Genomic DNA, 19005 nt, shown 5'->3' on the forward strand with positions numbered 1-19005 from the left:
TTCGTGTTTTGTGGCTGTGAGGTGTTTTTAATTTCGTGTTTTGTGGCTGTGAGGTGTTTTTAATTTCGTGTTTCGTGGCTGTGAGGTGTTTTTAATTTCGTGTTTTGTGGCTGTGAAGTGTTTTTAATTTCGTGTTTTGTGGCTGTGAAGTGTTTTTAATTTCGTGTTTTGTGGCTGTGAAGTGTTTTTAATTTCGTGTTTTGTGGCTGTGAAGTGTTTTTAATTTCGTGTTTTGTGGCTGTGAGGTGTTTTTAATTTCGTGTTTTGTGGCTGTGAGGTGTTTTTAATTACGTGTTTCGTGGCTGTGAAGTGTTTTTAATTTCGTGTTTTGTGGCTGTGAAGTGTTTTTAATTTCGTGTTTTGTGGCTGTGAAGTGTTTTTAATTTCGTGTTTTGTGGCTGTGAGGTGTTTTTAATTTCGTGTTTTGTGGCTGTGAGGTGTTTTTAATTACGTGTTTCGTGGCTGTGAAGTGTTTTTAATTTCGTGTTTTGTGGCTGTGAAGTGTTTTTAATTTCGTGTTTTGTGGCTGTGAGGTGTTTTTAATTTCGTGTTTTGTGGCTGTGAGGTGTTTTTAATTACGTGTTTCGTGGCTGTGAAGTGTTTTTAATTACGTGTTTCGTGGCTGTGAGGTGTTTTTAATTTCGTGTTTTGTGGCTGTGAGGTGTTTTTAATTTCGTGTTTTGTGGCTGTGAGGTGTTTTTAATTTCGTGTTTTGTGGCTGTGAGGTGTTTTTAATTTCGTGTTTTGTGGCTGTGAGGTGTTTTTAATTACGTGTTTCGTGGCTGTGAAGTGTTTTTAATTTCGTGTTTCGTGGCTGTGAGGTGTTTTTAATTTCGTGTTTTGTGGCTGTGAGGTGTTTTTATTTACGTGTTTCGTGGCTGTGAAGTGTTTTTAATTTCGTGTTTTGTGGCTGTGAAGTGTTTTTAATTTCGTGTTTTGTGGCTGTGAGGTGTTTTTAATTTCGTGTTTTGTGGCTGTGAGGTGTTTTTAATTTCGTGTTTTGTGGCTGTGAGGTGTTTTTAATTTCGTGTTTTGTGGCTGTGAGGTGTTTTTAATTTCGTGTTTTGTGGCTGTGAGGTGTTTTTATTTACGTGTTTCGTGGCTGTGAAGTGTTTTTAATTTCGTGTTTTGTGGCTGTGAAGTGTTTTTAATTTCGTGCTTTGTGGCTGTGAAGTGTTTTTAATTACGTGTTTCGTGGCTGTGAGGTGTTTTTAATTTCGTGTTTTGTGGCTGTGAGGTGTTTTTAATTACGTGTTTCGTGGCTGTGAAGTGTTTTTAATTACGTGTTTCGTGGCTGTGAGGTGTTTTTAATTTCGTGTTTTGTGGCTGTGAGGTGTTTTTAATTTCGTGTTTTGTGGCTGTGAGGTGTTTTTAATTTCGTGTTTTGTGGCTGTGAGGTGTTTTTAATTACGTGTTTCGTGGCTGTGAAGTGTTTTTAATTTCGTGTTTTGTGGCTGTGAAGTGTTTTTAATTTCGTGTTTTGTGGCTGTGAGGTGTTTTTAATTACGTGTTTCGTGGCTGTGAAGTGTTTTTAATTTCGTGTTTTGTGGCTGTGAGGTGTTTTTAATTACGTGTTTCGTGGCTGTGAAGTGTTTTTAATTTCGTGTTTTGTGGCTGTGAAGTGTTTTTAATTTCGTGTTTTGTGGCTGTGAAGTGTTTTTAATTTCGTGTTTTGTGGCTGTGAAGTGTTTTTAATTTCGTGTTTTGTGGCTGTGAAGTGTTTTTAATTTCGTGTTTTGTGGCTGTGAGGTGTTTTTAATTTCGTGTTTTGTGGCTGTGAGGTGTTTTTAATTTCGTGTTTTGTGGCTGTGAAGTGTTTTTAATTTCGTGTTTTGTGGCTGTGAGGTGTTTTTAATTTCGTGTTTTGTGGCTGTGAGGTGTTTTTAATTTCGTGTTTTGTGGCTGTGAAGTGTTTTTCATTTCGTGTTTTGTGGCTGTGAAGTGTTTTTAATTTCGTGTTTTGTGGCTGTGAGGTGTTTTTAAATCACGTGGCTGTGAAGTGTTTTTAATTTCGTGTTTTGTGGCTGTGAGGTGTTTTTAATTTCGTGTTTTGTGGCTGTGAAGTGTTTTTAATTTCGTGTTTTGTGGCTGTGAGGTGTTTTTAATTTCGTGTTTTGTGGCTGTGAGGTGTTTTTAATTTCGTGTTTTGTGGCTGTGAAGTGTTTTTCATTTCGTGTTTTGTGGCTGTGAAGTGTTTTTAATTTCGTGTTTTGTGGCTGTGAAGTGTTTTTAATTTCGTGTTTTGTGGCTGTGAGGTGTTTTTAATTTCGTGTTTTGTGGCTGTGAAGTGTTTTTAATTTCGTGTTTTGTGGCTGTGAAGTGTTTTTAATTTCGTGTTTTGTGGCTGTGAAGTGTTTTTAATTTCGTGTTTTGTGGCTGTGAGGTGTTTTTAATTTCGTGTTTTGTGGCTGTGAAGTGTTTTTAATTTCGTGTTTTGTGGCTGTGAGGTGTTTTTAAATCACGTGGCTGTGAAGTGTTTTTAATTTCGTGTTTTGTGGCTGTGAGGTGTTTTTAATTTCGTGTTTTGTGGCTGTGAAGTGTTTTTAATTTCGTGTTTTGTGGCTGTGAAGTGTTTTTCATTTCGTGTTTTGTGGCTGTGAAGTGTTTTTAATTTCGTGTTTTGTGGCTGTGAAGTGTTTTTAATTTCGTGTTTTGTGGCTGTGAAGTGTTTTTAATTTCGTGTTTTGTGGCTGTGAAGTGTTTTTAATTTCGTGTTTTGTGGCTGTGAAGTGTTTTTAATTTCGTGTTTTGTGGCTGTGAAGTGTTTTTAATTTCGTGTTTTGTGGCTGTGAGGTGTTTTTAATTTCGTGTTTTGTGGCTGTGAAGTGTTTTTAATTTCGTGTTTTGTGGCTGTGAGGTGTTTTTAATTTCGTGTTTTGTGGCTGTGAAGTGTTTTTAATTTCGTGTTTTGTGGCTGTGAAGTGTTTTTAATTTCGTGTTTTGTGGCTGTGAGGTGTTTTTAATTTCGTGTTTTGTGGCTGTGAGGTGTTTTTAATTACGTGTTTCGTGGCTGTGAAGTGTTTTTAATTTCGTGTTTTGTGGCTGTGAAGTGTTTTTAATTTCGTGTTTTGTGGCTGTGAAGTGTTTTTAATTATGTGTTTCGTGGCTGTGAAGTGTTTTTAATTTCGTGTTTTGTGGCTGTGAAGTGTTTTTAATTTCGTGTTTTGTGGCTGTGAGGTGTTTTTAATTTCGTGTTTTGTGGCTGTGAGGTGTTTTTAATTTCGTGGCTGTGAGGTGTTTTTAATTATGTGTTTCGTGGCTGTGAAGTGTTTTTAATTTCGTGTTTTGTGGCTGTGAAGTGTTTTTAATTTCGTGTTTTGTGGCTGTGAAGTGTTTTTAATTTCGTGTTTTGTGACTGTGAGGTGTTTTTAATTTCGTGTTTTGTGGCTGTGAAGTGTTTTTAATTTCGTGTTTTGTGGCTGTGAGGTGTTTTTAATTTCGTGTTTTGTGGCTGTGAAGTGTTTTTAATTTCGTGTTTTGTGGCTGTGAGGTGTTTTTAATTTCGTGTTTTGTGGCTGTGAAGTGTTTTTAATTTCGTGTTTTGTGGCTGTGAAGTGTTTTTAATTTCGTGTTTTGTGGCTGTGAGGTGTTTTTAATTACGTGTTTCGTGGCTGTGAAGTGTTTTTAATTACGTGTTTCGTGGCTGTGAGGTGTTTTTAATTTCGTGTTTTGTGGCTGTGAAGTGTTTTTAATTTCGTGTTTTGTGGCTGTGAGGTGTTTTTAATTTCGTGTTTTGTGGCTGTGAGGTGTTTTTAATTTCGTGTTTTGTGGCTGTGAAGTGTTTTTAATTTCGTGTTTTGTGGCTGTGAAGTGTTTTTAATTTCGTGTTTTGTGGCTGTGAGGTGTTTTTAATTTCGTGTTTTGTGGCTGTGAGGTGTTTTTAATTACGTGTTTCGTGGCTGTGAGGTGTTTTTAATTTCGTGTTTTGTGGCTGTGAGGTGTTTTTAATTGCGTGTTTCGTGGCTGTGAAGTGTTTTTAATTTCGTGTTTCGTGGCTGTGAAGTGTTTTTAATTTCGTGTTTTGTGGCTGTGAAGTGTTTTTAATTTCGTGTTTTGTGACTGTGAGGTGTTTTTAATTTCGTGTTTTGTGGCTGTGAAGTGTTTTTAATTTCGTGTTTTGTGGCTGTGAGGTGTTTTTAATTTCGTATTTTGTGGCTGTGAGGTGTTTTTAATTTCGTGTTTTGTGGCTGTGAAGTGTTTTTAATTTCGTGTTTTGTGGCTGTGAGGTGTTTTTAATTTCGTGTTTTGTGGCTGTGAAGTGTTTTTAATTTCGTGTTTTGTGGCTGTGAGGTGTTTTTAATTTCGTGTTTTGTGGCTGTGAAGTGTTTTTAATTTCGTGTTTTGTGGCTGTGAAGTGTTTTTAATTTCGTGTTTTTTGGCTGTGAAGTGTTTTTAATTTCGTGTTTTTTGGCTGTGAAGTGTTTTTAATTTCGTGTTTTGTGGCTGTGAAGTGTTTTTAATTTCGTGTTTTGTGGCTGTGAAGTGTTTTTAATTTCGTGTTTTGTGGCTGTGAAGTGTTTTTAATTACGTGTTTCGTGGCTGTGAGGTGTTTTTAATTTCGTGTTTTGTGGCTGTGAGGTGTTTTTAATTTCGTGTTTTGTGGCTGTGAAGTGTTTTTAATTTCGTGTTTTGTGGCTGTGAAGTGTTTTTAATTTCGTGTTTTGTGGCTGTGAGGTGTTTTTAATTATGTGTTTCGTGGCTGTGAGGTGTTTTTAATTTCGTGTTTTGTGGCTGTGAAGTGTTTTTAATTTCGTGTTTTGTGGCTGTGAAGTGTTTTTAATTTCGTGTTTTGTGGCTGTGAGGTGTTTTTAATTTCGTGTTTTGTGGCTGTGAAGTGTTTTTAATTTCATGTTTTGTGGCTGTGAAGTGTTTTTAATTTCGTGTTTTGTGGCTGTGAGGTGTTTTTAATTACGTGTTTCGTGGCTGTGAAGTGTTTTTAATTTCGTGTTTTGTGGCTGTGAGCTGTTTTTAATTTCGTGTTTCGTGGCTGTGAGGTGTTTTTAATTTCGTGTTTTGTGGCTGTGAGGTGTTTTTAATTACGTGTTTCGTGGCTGTGAAGTGTTTTTAATTTCGTGTTTTGTGGCTGTGAAGTGTTTTTAATTTCGTGTTTTGTGGCTGTGAAGTGTTTTTAATTTCGTGTTTTGTGGCTGTGAAGTGTTTTTAATTTCATGTTTTGTGGCTGTGAAGTGTTTTTAATTTCGTGTTTTGTGGCTGTGAAGTGTTTTTAATTTCGTGTTTTGTGGCTGTGAAGTGTTTTTAATTACGTGTTTCGTGGCTGTGAGGTGTTTTTAATTTCGTGTTTTGTGGCTGTGAAGTGTTTTTAATTACGTGTTTCGTGGCTGTGAAGTGTTTTTAATTTCGTGTTTTGTGGCTGTGAAGTGTTTTTAATTTCGTGTTTTGTGGCTGTGAGGTGTTTTTAATTTCGTGTTTTGTGGCTGTGAGGTGTTTTTAATTTCGTGTTTTGTGGCTGTGAGGTGTTTTTAATTTCGTGTTTTGTGGCTGTGAAGTGTTTTTAATTTCGTGTTTTGTGGCTGTGAAGTGTTTTTAATTTCGTGTTTTGTGGCTGTGAGGTGTTTTTAATTACGTGTTTCGTGGCTGTGAAGTGTTTTTAATTTCGTGTTTTGTGGCTGTGAGGTGTTTTTAATTTCGTGTTTCGTGGCTGTGAGGTGTTTTTAATTTCGTGTTTTGTGGCTGTGAGGTGTTTTTAATTACGTGTTTCGTGGCTGTGAAGTGTTTTTAATTTCGTGTTTTGTGGCTGTGAAGTGTTTTTAATTTCGTGTTTTGTGGCTGTGAAGTGTTTTTAATTTCGTGTTTTGTGGCTGTGAAGTGTTTTTAATTTCATGTTTTGTGGCTGTGAAGTGTTTTTAATTTCGTGTTTTGTGGCTGTGAAGTGACATTAATTTCGTGTTTTGTGGCTGTGAAGTGTTTTTAATTACGTGTTTCGTGGCTGTGAGGTGTTTTTAATTTCGTGTTTTGTGGCTGTGAAGTGTTTTTAATTACGTGTTTCGTGGCTGTGAAGTGTTTTTAATTTCGTGTTTTGTGGCTGTGAAGTGTTTTTAATTTCGTGTTTTGTGGCTGTGAGGTGTTTTTAATTTCGTGTTTTGTGGCTGTGAGGTGTTTTTAATTTCGTGTTTCGTGGCTGTGAGGTGTTTTTAATTTCGTGTTTTGTGGCTGTGAAGTGTTTTTAATTTCGTGTTTTGTGGCTGTGAAGTGTTTTTAATTTCGTGTTTTGTGGCTGTGAAGTGTTTTTAATTTCGTGTTTTGTGGCTGTGAAGTGTTTTTAATTTCGTGTTTTGTGGCTGTGAGGTGTTTTTAATTTCGTGTTTTGTGGCTGTGAGGTGTTTTTAATTACGTGTTTCGTGGCTGTGAAGTGTTTTTAATTTCGTGTTTTGTGGCTGTGAAGTGTTTTTAATTTCGTGTTTTGTGGCTGTGAGGTGTTTTTAATTTCGTGTTTTGTGGCTGTGAGGTGTTTTTAATTACGTGTTTCGTGGCTGTGAAGTGTTTTTAATTTCGTGTTTTGTGGCTGTGAAGTGTTTTTAATTTCGTGTTTTGTGGCTGTGAGGTGTTTTTAATTTCGTGTTTTGTGGCTGTGAGGTGTTTTTAATTACGTGTTTCGTGGCTGTGAAGTGTTTTTAATTACGTGTTTCGTGGCTGTGAGGTGTTTTTAATTTCGTGTTTTGTGGCTGTGAGGTGTTTTTAATTTCGTGTTTTGTGGCTGTGAGGTGTTTTTAATTTCGTGTTTTGTGGCTGTGAGGTGTTTTTAATTTCGTGTTTTGTGGCTGTGAGGTGTTTTTAATTACGTGTTTCGTGGCTGTGAAGTGTTTTTAATTTCGTGTTTCGTGGCTGTGAGGTGTTTTTAATTTCGTGTTTTGTGGCTGTGAGGTGTTTTTATTTACGTGTTTCGTGGCTGTGAAGTGTTTTTAATTTCGTGTTTTGTGGCTGTGAAGTGTTTTTAATTTCGTGTTTTGTGGCTGTGAGGTGTTTTTAATTTCGTGTTTTGTGGCTGTGAGGTGTTTTTAATTTCGTGTTTTGTGGCTGTGAGGTGTTTTTAATTTCGTGTTTTGTGGCTGTGAGGTGTTTTTATTTACGTGTTTCGTGGCTGTGAGGTGTTTTTAATTTCGTGTTTTGTGGCTGTGAGGTGTTTTTAATTTCGTGTTTTGTGGCTGTGAGGTGTTTTTAATTTCGTGTTTTGTGGCTGTGAGGTGTTTTTAATTACGTGTTTCGTGGCTGTGAAGTGTTTTTAATTTCGTGTTTTGTGGCTGTGAAGTGTTTTTAATTTCGTGTTTTGTGGCTGTGAGGTGTTTTTAATTACGTGTTTCGTGGCTGTGAAGTGTTTTTAATTTCGTGTTTTGTGGCTGTGAGGTGTTTTTAATTACGTGTTTCGTGGCTGTGAAGTGTTTTTAATTTCGTGTTTTGTGGCTGTGAAGTGTTTTTAATTTCGTGTTTTGTGGCTGTGAAGTGTTTTTAATTTCGTGTTTTGTGGCTGTGAAGTGTTTTTAATTTCGTGTTTTGTGGCTGTGAGGTGTTTTTAATTTCGTGTTTTGTGGCTGTGAAGTGTTTTTAATTTCGTGTTTTGTGGCTGTGAGGTGTTTTTAATTTCGTGTTTGGTGGCTGTGAAGTGTTTTTAATTTCGTGTTTGGTGGCTGTGAGGTGTTTTTAATATCGTGTTTTGTGGCTGTGAAGTGTTTTTAATTTCGTGTTTTGTGGCTGTGAGGTGTTTTTAATTTCGTGTTTTGTGGCTGTGAAGTGTTTTTAATTTCGTGTTTTGTGGCTGTGAGGTGTTTTTAATTTCGTGTTTTGTGGCTGTGAGGTGTTTTTAATTTCGTGTTTTTAATTTCGTGTTTTGTGGCTGTGAAGTGTTTTTAATTTCGTGTTTTGTGGCTGTGAAGTGTTTTTAATTTCGTGTTTTGTGGCTGTGAGGTGTTTTTAATCTTCTATATATTCTATATATATCTATCTATCTATCTATCTATCTATCTATATATATATATATATATATCTGTGCAGTGTCTGTCTTGTGTTGTCACTGAACTACTCCCTCAAACTTTAGTGAAATCGTACTATTCCAACTTGACCCAAATATATATATATATATATTTCTGTCAGTTGATTGTTTGTTTGACATTTGAATTACAGTGTACAAGAAGGTATAAATAAATGAATGACATGTTTATCTTACCATTTGTTCGGGGGAAAATTATTACGGAAGTGTACCAAGCTGTTTTACTTGCAATCAAAAGTGGCGCCCGCGCCCGATTTCTGTTTTCCGATTTGGGCTCATGAAAGACATTGTTTATCGTGAAAAGCCTTGTACCATTCAGGAATTGAAGGCTCAAATCACTGCAAAGTTTGAGGAAATTGATATCGAACTCTGCAAGCGTGTGTGCCACTCTGTGCCTGCTCGGCTGCAATTGTGCATCGATCACGAGGGAGGGCACTTTGAACTTTGAGGGCCTGCTCGCTTCACATTCGGTGACAGGTGTGAACGCAGCTGCGCACCAAGGCCTGTTTACCCACGCACAGACTCGGGGACCCGTGCAGCGGCTGGCATGTGAACGGACTGCGCGCCAAGGCGTGCTTTCCTGCACATGGACTCGGGGACCCGTTCGAGGGCCGACGGGGTTTGAGGGCCATTCAAATCTGAGTACACACCACACAAACATTTATTTTTCACTTTCGTTTTCCCCTTCTGTTGTATGCAAGTCCGTATGGGAGCGCCCCAATTTATGAATTTTAGGTACCGCTCATTTCTTATTCCATGGTATTTCTTTTATTAAACCCATTAATTGGTGAATTTTAATTCCTTGTCCTGTCCCGTTTATTTGTTGGTGGTTTGGAAAACCCGCTTCACGCCCGTCCGTCCAGGTAAGTGCTCACTGCCCTACACTACACCCTTGCGTGTAAAAATATCACCGCCATAGTTGGACTGAACACCTCGGAGTGTAAAGCTCTATTTGCCATTCGTCACCTTGGGGATCTTAATCCCTGTGAACAGGATAATATGGAGTTGGTCCCCCCTTTGTTGCTATAACAGCCTCCACTCTTCTGGGAAGGCTTTCCACTAGATGTTGGAACATTGCTGCAGGGATTTGCTTCCATTCAGCCACAAGAGCATTTGTGAGGTCGGGCACTGATGTTGGGTGATTCAGCCTGGCTCACAGTTGGCATTCCAATTCATTCCAAAGGTGTTCGATGGGGTTGAGGTCAGGGCTCTGTGAAGGCCAGTCAAGTTCTTCCACACTGATCTCGACAAACCATTTCTGTATGGACTTCGCTTTGTGCATGGGGGCATTGCCATGCTGAAACAGGAAAGGGCCTTCCCCAAACTGTTGCCACAAAGTTGGAAGCACACAATCATCTAGAATGTCATTGTATGCTGTAGCATTAAGATTTCCCTTCACTGGAACTAAGGGGCTGAAACCATGAAAAACAGCCCGAGACCATTATTCCTCCTCCACCAAACTTTACAGTTGGCACTATGCATTCAAGCAGGTAGCGTTCTCCTGGCATCTGCCAAACCCAGATTCGACCGTCGGACTGCCAGATGGTGAAGCATGATTCAACACTCCAGACAATGCATTTCCACTGCTCCAGAGTACAATGGCGGCGAGCTTTACATTACTCCAGCCGATGCTCGGCATTGCGCATGGTGATTTTAGGCTTGTGTGCGGCTGCTCGGCCATGGAAACCCATTTCATGAAACTCCCGACGAACAGTTGTTGTGCTGACGATGCTTCCAGAGGCAGTTTGGAACTCAGTAGTGATTGTTGCAACCAAGGACAGATGATTTTTACATGCTCTGCGCTTCAGCACTTGGCGGTCCCGTTCTGTGAGGTTGTGTGGCCTACCACTTCGTGCCTGAGCTGTTGTTGCTCATAGACGTTTCCACTTCACAATAACAGCACTTACAGTTGACCGGGTCAGCTCTAGCAGGGCAGAAATTTGACGAACTGACTGATTGGAAAGGTGGCATCCAATGACGGTGCCACGTTGAAAGTCACTGAGCTCTTCTGTACGTCCCATTCTACTGCCAATGTCTGTCTATGGAGATTGCATGGCTGTGTGCTTGATTATATATACCTGCCAGCAATGGGTGTGGCTGAAACAGCCGAATCCACTAAATAGAAGGGGTGTCCGCATACTTTTGGTCATGTAGTGTATATAGTATATATATATTTATACTGTACAATCTTAAACAAGGGAAGGAGGCAATTCGACCCATCATAGTCATATTGCACTTGCCGATGTGTGCCCCGGTTTAGAATAGGTACACCGTATTCCTGCGTGTCATAAGAGGCGACTAAAGGGTTGGTGTCAGGAAGGGCATCCAGCCATAAAAGACATTGCCTCAAAAAGGGAATCATGATGATTGTCATGGGGCTGGGAAGGCCCACTCTAGCAGGGGAAATGGCCTTAAAAAGGGAATAGGCTGACGCACTATTGTTGCACTGACAGTTAATTTTAGCTACAGCTCGAAACTACAATCTTCTTAATGTTTTACAAAAGTGTAAATAACCCAATCTTGATTTGGTGACCAAAGTTATTAATAAATAAATACAGCACAACAACCCCAAGCTTCAACGTCATCAATCTGGGGAAGATATTTGTGTTGAACTTACCTATATGTTCAGGAAGTCTGAATTTCAATGCAGGTTCTAGAAAACAAGGATGAAGGACAATATCAGTGGCTAGAAGGTCACAGCAGTAGAAATGAGAAGGGCACTCGGTAGACAGTATACCTCCACCAGGCTGAACAGTTTATATTTTGTATCCCACTGATAGGTCATATCTGGATCTGACATGAACCAAAATCTAATTGGCTTGTTCTTGTCATCTACCAAACGCATCCACAAAGTTTTGTCATAATCCTTTCATAACTTAATGAAATATCATGCTATACATCATTTCCCCCTAGCTCTCAATTGTGAAGATCACTTTTAAAATTATCGGATCCAGATATTCACCAAAATCGAATCAATTCGTCCTCGTCACACAACAAAACTTTCCACCAAGTTTTTTCCGAATCCGCCCCTAACTTTTTAAGCTGTCCTGCTATAGACAAACAAATGAGCAAAAAGACGTCATGCAGAGCACGATACTTACAAAATCCACCCCTCCCCCCCCCACCCAAACAGTTGCCATGGATACATCAAATTGTCCATTTCTTTAAAATTAAAATTTACAATCTTAATCAAAGCTCAGTTCAATCAGATGGCAACTGATTATTTTTCAGATGAAAATTGATGATTTTAAAAGTTTGACCTTGTCAAACATGACCTTTGACCTTTTGACCCCAAAAATAGTTGGTGTTCCAATTGCTTGATGTACATTGCAATTTATCTTTACTTTCCAAGTTAATAGGATGAAAATTTATGATTTTAAAGATGAAAATTGATGATTTTAGAAGTTTGACCATAAGTTGACCTTTGACCTTTTGACCTCAAAAATAGTTGGTTTACCAATTTAATGACTCCATATGCAAATGCTGTTCAACTTTCAAGTCAATCGGATGAAAAATGACAATTTTAGAAATTTGAACTCAAGATGACCTTTGACCTCAAAATCAATGGCCTTCTTCCTTATGACAAGATCTACCACTTGGTGGTTTTGTGAAGATTAGTTTAAAATTGTGACCCGAAGGCAAATGATAGACAAACAGACAGACAGAATAATACACCAAGACCAACTAATATACTTGAAAAATCTTCGATTTTACAGGGTAACAAACAGTCCCAAATGCAATACCCTCTCCTCTGGTGAAGGTAAAAATATGACTCAATCAGTTCACAAGTCCCTGCAGAAGAAGAGGCATGAGAGCGTCTCAGGTGGCGACTGATAGGTGAACACAAATGAGCCCCATAGCTGGTTAGGAGAGAAATTTGGGATTTGGACAGAGAACCGACAACCAATGGCATACTATCTTCGAAACACACGGTGTGATCTTAAAGGTCCACTAGTGGCAACCAATGTTAACAGAAAGGTACCCAGCTTAACATCCCATCGTAAGTTCAGCTTATTTGTTAATCGAAGGTTTTATCTGCAAAGCACCAGAACGACAGTTTATAGTGGGGTTAGACAGGCAGCTCAAAGGTGATTATGCTATTCTGGGCTATTGTATAAGCCCTTCATCTTTCCCTTAAAAGTTCTAATAGTTTAAATGGGCATCAACTCCGCCGGCATTGGTTGGCGGACATTAAAGATCCCACAGTGTCCTTCGCGATGAGTAGGCGGCCCATCACCCGGACCATGGCCAAATCCCAAATTCCTGCCCGAATCTTATTTGAACGTCAGGCCTGGCCATCAAGTTCGTGAAAAACTTGGGCCAAGCTTCCCCCGGCCAACCCACAATAATGTGGGAATAATTGTGGCTGTTAAAGAAGAATAGTAGTAGTACCACCTTTAGAGGCCATTTTTCCCCGCAGAGCAGGGGTTGGCCTTTTTGGGCACCGCGGTCCCCTTTTTGAAGGGGACCACCGGGATTTGAACCCAGGATCCTAGGATCCCAAGCCGGCACCCTAACCTCTCAGCCAACACCACGCTAGTGTTGTTAAAGAAGAAGAATTTAACAAAAATGTTGGAGAGGAGTTTGTGCAGTTCTACCTGTGTATTTTTGTGTCATAACTTCCTTTTTTTGTATCGTAGCTCATGGAAGAGCGAGAATTAGTACAATGAAGGAATTAGTACACACAACAGGACAAAATGAACAGTTGAGAGCGGGAGGAAACACCAACAGCAGAGTTTAAGGCCGAGATAGAGGAAAAGTTGGCCAAACAATGTGTGTGGAGAGGAATGGGGGCAGGAGAGGCTACGGGGGGTAGACAAGATGGATACAGAAGGAAACTGTTAAGAGGGAAAACTGGAAACCTGGAAAGAGGAAGGATCTGTGTGAGGTTAGCGGAGGTCGAGAAGATAATTGTTTTGGATTGGGGATGATCTGAGATGATGGTGAACAGCTGTCTTGAAGACCCTAAAGGAAAGAATGAGATTGTGGAGGATGTGGAAGTTGCTTCTACAGGTGGGGAAAAAGAGGAACAAATGAGTGGAGGTGAGCAGTGATCCTAGATTTAGGTAGTTTCAACTTGTGATATAGAACCACTTTTGTATTCACAGAGAGTAGTCAGAGATCTGAGAATATTTACTGAACGTACTACAATAAAATACAAACCTGTTTTACGCCGAGTCCTGCGCCCAACCCATCGTAATGCTTCACCATCTGTAAGAAAAAAAAAAAAACTGGTCAAATCTACACGCGGTAGGCTCAACATTTGAGTTATGACGACCAGTGTAACGATAAAGGTGGAAAAGCTTTGGAATTTGTCAGGAACATGTTTATTATGCAAAAGATTTCTTCAAACTTAATACTCTATGTTGAGTGGATAAGGTGAATATCAATGGAGTAGGGAGGTGCAGATCAAGGCTGTGTTCCCCCTCAAAGAAGAGTGATCTTCGTTACCTCAGTGACAGGATGTGGCTGATCCTGCTCACCGTTTGGTTTATACTGACTTATCAAAGGCTCTTTCACTGCAGGATGCAATCTCTTACACTTCAAAGGTTTACATCCAGTGGCCGACATAATCCTAGATTTATCTTGGGTCTCTTTCATGTAAAAGGGCTTCGTTCCATCGATTTGCTCCTGATATTTCTCTGCGCATTTATCCAACTGGTCAATTCCAACTTCCAACTTCACAATGAAGATGAACACAAACACATGTTTGTGAATTTATGTTTATTTGTGTTTGGCTTCGAGGTGAAGCATTGAGAAGGTAGTGATGGTATGCCTTGTAACGTCGCCAAATTGTCAGTAATGCTCTTTGTAGTGAAAATGCATTAAAGTTGAACCCACCCAGGTGTGATGCTCGCTTAAACCACTGAGAGGCGTCTATGAGACCTCGGACGTCCGCGACTTCGGGCCACTCCTGCGACATTATTCTATGACATGTAGACTCGGATGGTATGTACCCTTTCATATTCTAGGCTTGCTTGCTTTGACTAATATTATCGATCCTCCCTATATGATGCCACGATCCTGATATATATTGCATGATTGTATTTTACAGGATGATGCCAGAGATCTGATTGTTATTAAACCTACCTATGGGACAAAGTTGTGGACTTGGTTGATTTTCACGACACTTAATAACAATCAGTCTACCGTCCACTCGAGGACACGAGGCGGACATGGCGGGACACAAGATGATCCAGGTGCCGCAATTTTCTGCCGACCCACAAGCCACGGATTCGGCCTCGGAGCTGACGCATTGGCTAAAGTCCCTGGACAATCACTTCAAAGCCCAGGATGCCGATGTCACTGAAGAAACAAAATTACAGGTACTGCAAACTAAAGTACACCACACTGTCTACAGGGGAATCGAACAGTGTACGGCATTCAATGCAGCGGTGACGGAGCTAAAGCGGATTTACATTAAGAAGTGAAGCGTGGTCTATTCCCGGCATCTGCTCGCCAAGCGGACTCAACAGCCCACAGAGTCGCTAGACCACTACGCACAAGAGCTGCGACGTCTGCTTGCTGAGAGTGCCCAGGAGGTGCGGACACACGAGCAAGTCCAGGACGACCTTGTACGTGATTCTTTTGTCTCAGGAATCGGGTCTTCTACCATTAGACAGAGGCTTCTTGAAGTTGAGGACTTGACGTTCACGGAAGCTTTACGGCTGGCTCACGTCTACACTACAGCTCGTGAACAATCTGACGCTTATGATCACACGCGCGTCACTGCGGGGATTTCTCGTCAAGCTCGACCGGAGAGAGCTACCGCCGACGACCCGGAGGCTGACACGGCATCCCTGCCGGAACCCCTGGCTTCTCCCGAGGAGGACCCTGATTCCGGCTTGGCTGCAGCTGCAGCTGCGGGTCCAAAGCCCGGACGAAACGCTATGTGCTATTTCTGCGGGAATTGACAACATCCCCGGTCGGCGTGCCCGGCTCGGGAGGCGATATGTCATCTGTGTTCGACAAAAGGGCATTTTGCAAAAGTGTGCCGAAAAGCTGCGCGGGGCAAACGAACACGCGCGACAATGAATGTGCTTATCGCCGGGCCAAAGGGCCGAGCACAGAGTGCTGCACCTCACCCGCCTTTGATGAGCGGCGTACCTCCTCGTGGGCCCCTGGCTGCGCGCTCGACCTTGGTGAGATTCAACAGACTGCCAAAACAACTGGCGAAAATACGACCGAACGCGGAGCGACTGTCCTTGGCTGGTATCCGAACGTCTCATGATGGCTATGAGACTCACCGCGCTACTCTAGCACCATCCGAAGGCTGCTCATACGCACTACAAGCTCCTGTTTTGGCACGGAAGACTGCAGATGGCTTTCAAACTACGCGCATGACACGAGCGCCCTCCGGAGGCTGCTCGAACAAACGGAGAACTGCAGCTGGCGTCGGATCTACACGCGAGGCGCGATCATCTCGCTCTGATGGCTCGGCTTCTGCCGGACCGCCTGGCCTGGCTCAGGCCATCATCCCACTTATGATCGAGGGAATTTTTGCACGGGCTCTCATCGATACAGGGTCCACGGATAGTTATATCGATCATCGACTGGTGCAAAAACATGGATGGCCGAATCTCGGGACATGCTGTCGGATCTTTATGGCCTCCCAAGGGCTTAGGCTCAACACAAAAGGGGAATGTCGATTGAAGCTTGTGATAAAGGGACGAATGTTTCCAGATGTACATCTCATGGTCTTGCCTGCTCTATGTGCTGATATCTTGTTAGGACATGACTTTCCTAAGCGACACGGACGATTGGAAATGGAATTTGGTGGTACTGATACGCTGGCTGTTTGTGCACTCGCAGGGATGGAGATTGAGCCTCTGTCGCTGTTCCCCAATATGACCACGGACTGCACACCGGTAGCGGTAAAATCACGGCGCTACTCCCGAGCTGACGCGCAATTCATTGCGGAAGAGACAGCCCAGCTCTTAAAGGAAGGTATCATAGAACCTAGCCGGTCGCCGTGGCGGGCACAGGTCTTAGTGGTGTGAAGTGAGGCGCATCGCAAACGAATGGTAATCGACTATTCGCAGACGATTAATCGATTTACACAGCTGGACGCCTACCCCCTCCCGGGAATGGACGCCTTGGTTCGACAGGTTGCCCAGTACTCAGTCTACAGCACTCTCGATCTACGCAGTGCGTATCATCAGATCCCCATCATTCAGGCAGACCGCATCTATACCGCGTTTGAATCAGGTCAAAGGTTATACCAGTTCACCCGACTACCTTTTGGGGGTGACGAACCGGGTTGCCTGTTTTCAGAGGGCTATGGACGACCTCATCGCTAAGGAGAACTTGACCGATGTCTTTGTATATCTGGACAATCTTACGGTTTGCGGGCATGACCAGGGGCATCATGATGCGAATCTGAAGCGCTTCCTCGAGGTCGCGCAGAGGTATCGTTTAACCATGAATGAGGCTAAATGTCGTTACTCCATGCGCAAGATAGATCTTCTGGGGTACACCGTGACCCACGGCTCTGTTGCTCCTGATAAGGAGCGTCTGCGACCCTTGCTCGATATGGCCCCGCCCTGCGATCGAGCTTCGCTGAAGCGTGCTCTCAGGCTGTTCGCCCATTATTCAAAGTGGGTGCCAAATTTCTCCACGAAACTCCGCCCACTTGTGGCCTGCGACGCGTTCCCCATGAGCCCAGCCACCTTGGCTGCCTTTAGGGGCCTTAAATACGACATCGCTGGCACCGCTGTGGCGACGATCGACGAGAGCAAATCTTTCGTCTTAGAAAGTGATGCTTCGGATCATGCGATAGCGGCGACTCTCTCCCGGGGGGGGGGGGGGGGGGGGTGCCCTGTGGCTTTCTTTTCGCGGACTCTCACCTCCGCTGAGCGGAGGCATTCGTCTGTCGAAAAGGAAGCGTACGCGATCGTCGAGTCGATTCGGCGATGGCGTTCGTACTTGCTCGGGCGATGCTTCCAAATCATCACAGACCAACAAAGTGTGGCGTTTATGTACGACACCTTACATGCCCAACGCATAAAGAATGAGAAAATCACTCGCTGGCATATCGAACTCGCCAACTTCTGCTACACCATCAAATATCGCCCGGGGAAGGATAACCTGGTCGCCGACGCCTTATCACGGCCGGCTACGTGTGCGGGTCTCATAACTTTGGAGAGTCTGCATGCTTTGCACGACACTATGTGTCATCCTGGGGTGACGCGTTTCGCTCATTTTGTGCGTCGTGGTAATCTGCCGTACTCGATTGAGGACATCCGCCGGATCTGCCACGATTGCGCTGTATGTGCGGAACTCAAACCGCGTTTTTACAACCCTCCCATGGGGACGCTGGTCAGGGCTACTCGACCATGGGAGAGATTGGCGATGGATTTCTAAGGCCCGCTGCCGGTGTCGAGTAACTCTCGTTATCTGCTCACTATCGTTGATGAGTACTCGCGATTCCCTTTCGCTTATACGTGCGCAGATATGATGGCTGCCACAGTCATACGGTGCCTGCAGAATTTGTTTTCTATGTTTGGGTATCCGGCCTACGTGCATAAAGATCGGGGTGCGGTGTTCCTGTCCCAGGAAGTGAGGTGCTTCTTGCTCCAGAATAATGTCGCTTCGAGTTACAGCCACACCGTACAGGCCGCAGGCGAATGGGCAGGTCGAACGCTTTAATGGGATCATATGGAGGGCCGTTATGCTAAGCCTCAGGACCCTCGGCCGGGGCCTAGATAAATGGGCTTGGTCGCAAACAGCGGTGCTGAACTCGATCAGGGCTCTACTATGTACGGCCACCAACTAGACTCCTCACGAAAGACTGTTCCACCACCCTAGAAGCTCGGGTAGTATCCGATCTTTACCCAGTTGGCTCGCTGAGCCGGGGCCGGCTTATCTCAAATGTGCGGTTCGCACGAGCAAGTACGATCCCTTAGTGGATAAGGTGCAGGTACTCCAGGCTAATCCCGAGCATGCTCGTGTGATGACGGCAGATGGACGTGAGTCCACTGTCTCCATACGCCATCTCGCCCCTTGTGGGGTCATCGACCCTTATAGGGATATCGACGAACCGATTTACGAGTCTATGGACTCTCCCGAAGCTCCCACTATGGAGCATCTGCCGTCCCTCCCCTCGCCAGATACACCCCTGCCTGAAGGCACTGAGGTGCCCCCTCCGACACCTGCCTCCAGCAGCTACTCCGATGCAGGGGACTCCGGGCTTGGGGATGTCGTACCCGGTAGTTTCCGTACCTGTGCTGGCAGGATAATTCGCCGCCCTGACCGCTACGGATGGACTGACTGACTTGGATTGACATTCCTAATCAATTAATGCTGACGCACGCTTGATTCCTGCCTAGCGGCAGTGTAGTTCTAACGGCGGGGAGAATGTAGTGAAAATGCATTAAAGTTGAACCCAGGTGTGATGCTCGCTTAAACCACTGAGAGGCATCTATAAGACCTCGGACGTCCGCGACTTCGGGCCACTCCTGCGACATTATTCTATGACATGTAGACTCGGATGGTATGTACCCTTTCATATTCTAGGCTTGCTTGCTTTGACTAATATTATCGATCCTCCCTATATGATGCCACGATCCTGATATATATTGCATGATTGTATTTTACAGGATGATGCCAGAGATCTGATTGTTATTAAACCTACCTATGGGACAAAGTTGTGGACTTGGTTGATTTTCACGACACTCTTTAGGTAGAGTTGGACAATTTCATCTTCACTAGTTCACCCGCTCACTATGGGAGCGGCAAGAAGGGTAATTCCTCTTTGGGGTATATGGATTACAGTCGATCTATGGTCTGATCTCAAGAACATTGGGTGTGTGTTCATTTACCAAGTTTCTTGTGGAGGGATCACCAAGTGGTTTAAGCATTCGAGCAAGCACTCCATTCAAAACCGTTAAGGAACGGCTGGCTTGGCAAGCACTAGCTAGCTGCTTGGTAAATGAGCACAACCCGGGCTTCCTCCCTTTCAGTTTGTTGTTAAACATCAGGAGCGAGTTTCAAAAGTTCGCTAC

General features: G+C 43.0%; 1 protein-coding gene across 2 annotated transcripts in view; it reads right to left on the bottom strand.

Annotated features, from left to right (window-relative positions):
* The window catches only part of LOC137428147 (pleckstrin homology domain-containing family G member 1), a 125942-nt gene that overhangs the window by 17817 nt on the left and 89120 nt on the right, over nucleotides 1-19005 (bottom strand). For both annotated transcript variants that reach the window (XR_013623684.1, XM_078779397.1), the window contains 2 exons: nucleotides 13166-13213; nucleotides 10616-10655 (listed from right to left, as the gene is read on the bottom strand). Coding sequence is in view for 1 of the 2 variants with exons in the window: in XM_078779397.1 (XP_078635523.1) it covers nucleotides 10616-10655; nucleotides 13166-13213 (88 nt within the window). In the remaining variant the exon portion in view is untranslated. The remainder of the gene's footprint in view (nucleotides 1-10615; nucleotides 10656-13165; nucleotides 13214-19005) is intronic.

Source organism: Myxine glutinosa, chromosome 5 (genome assembly GCF_964187855.1).
Source record: "Myxine glutinosa chromosome 5, kmMyxGlut1.1, whole genome shotgun sequence".
Lineage (NCBI taxonomy): Eukaryota > Metazoa > Chordata > Myxini > Myxiniformes > Myxinidae > Myxine > Myxine glutinosa.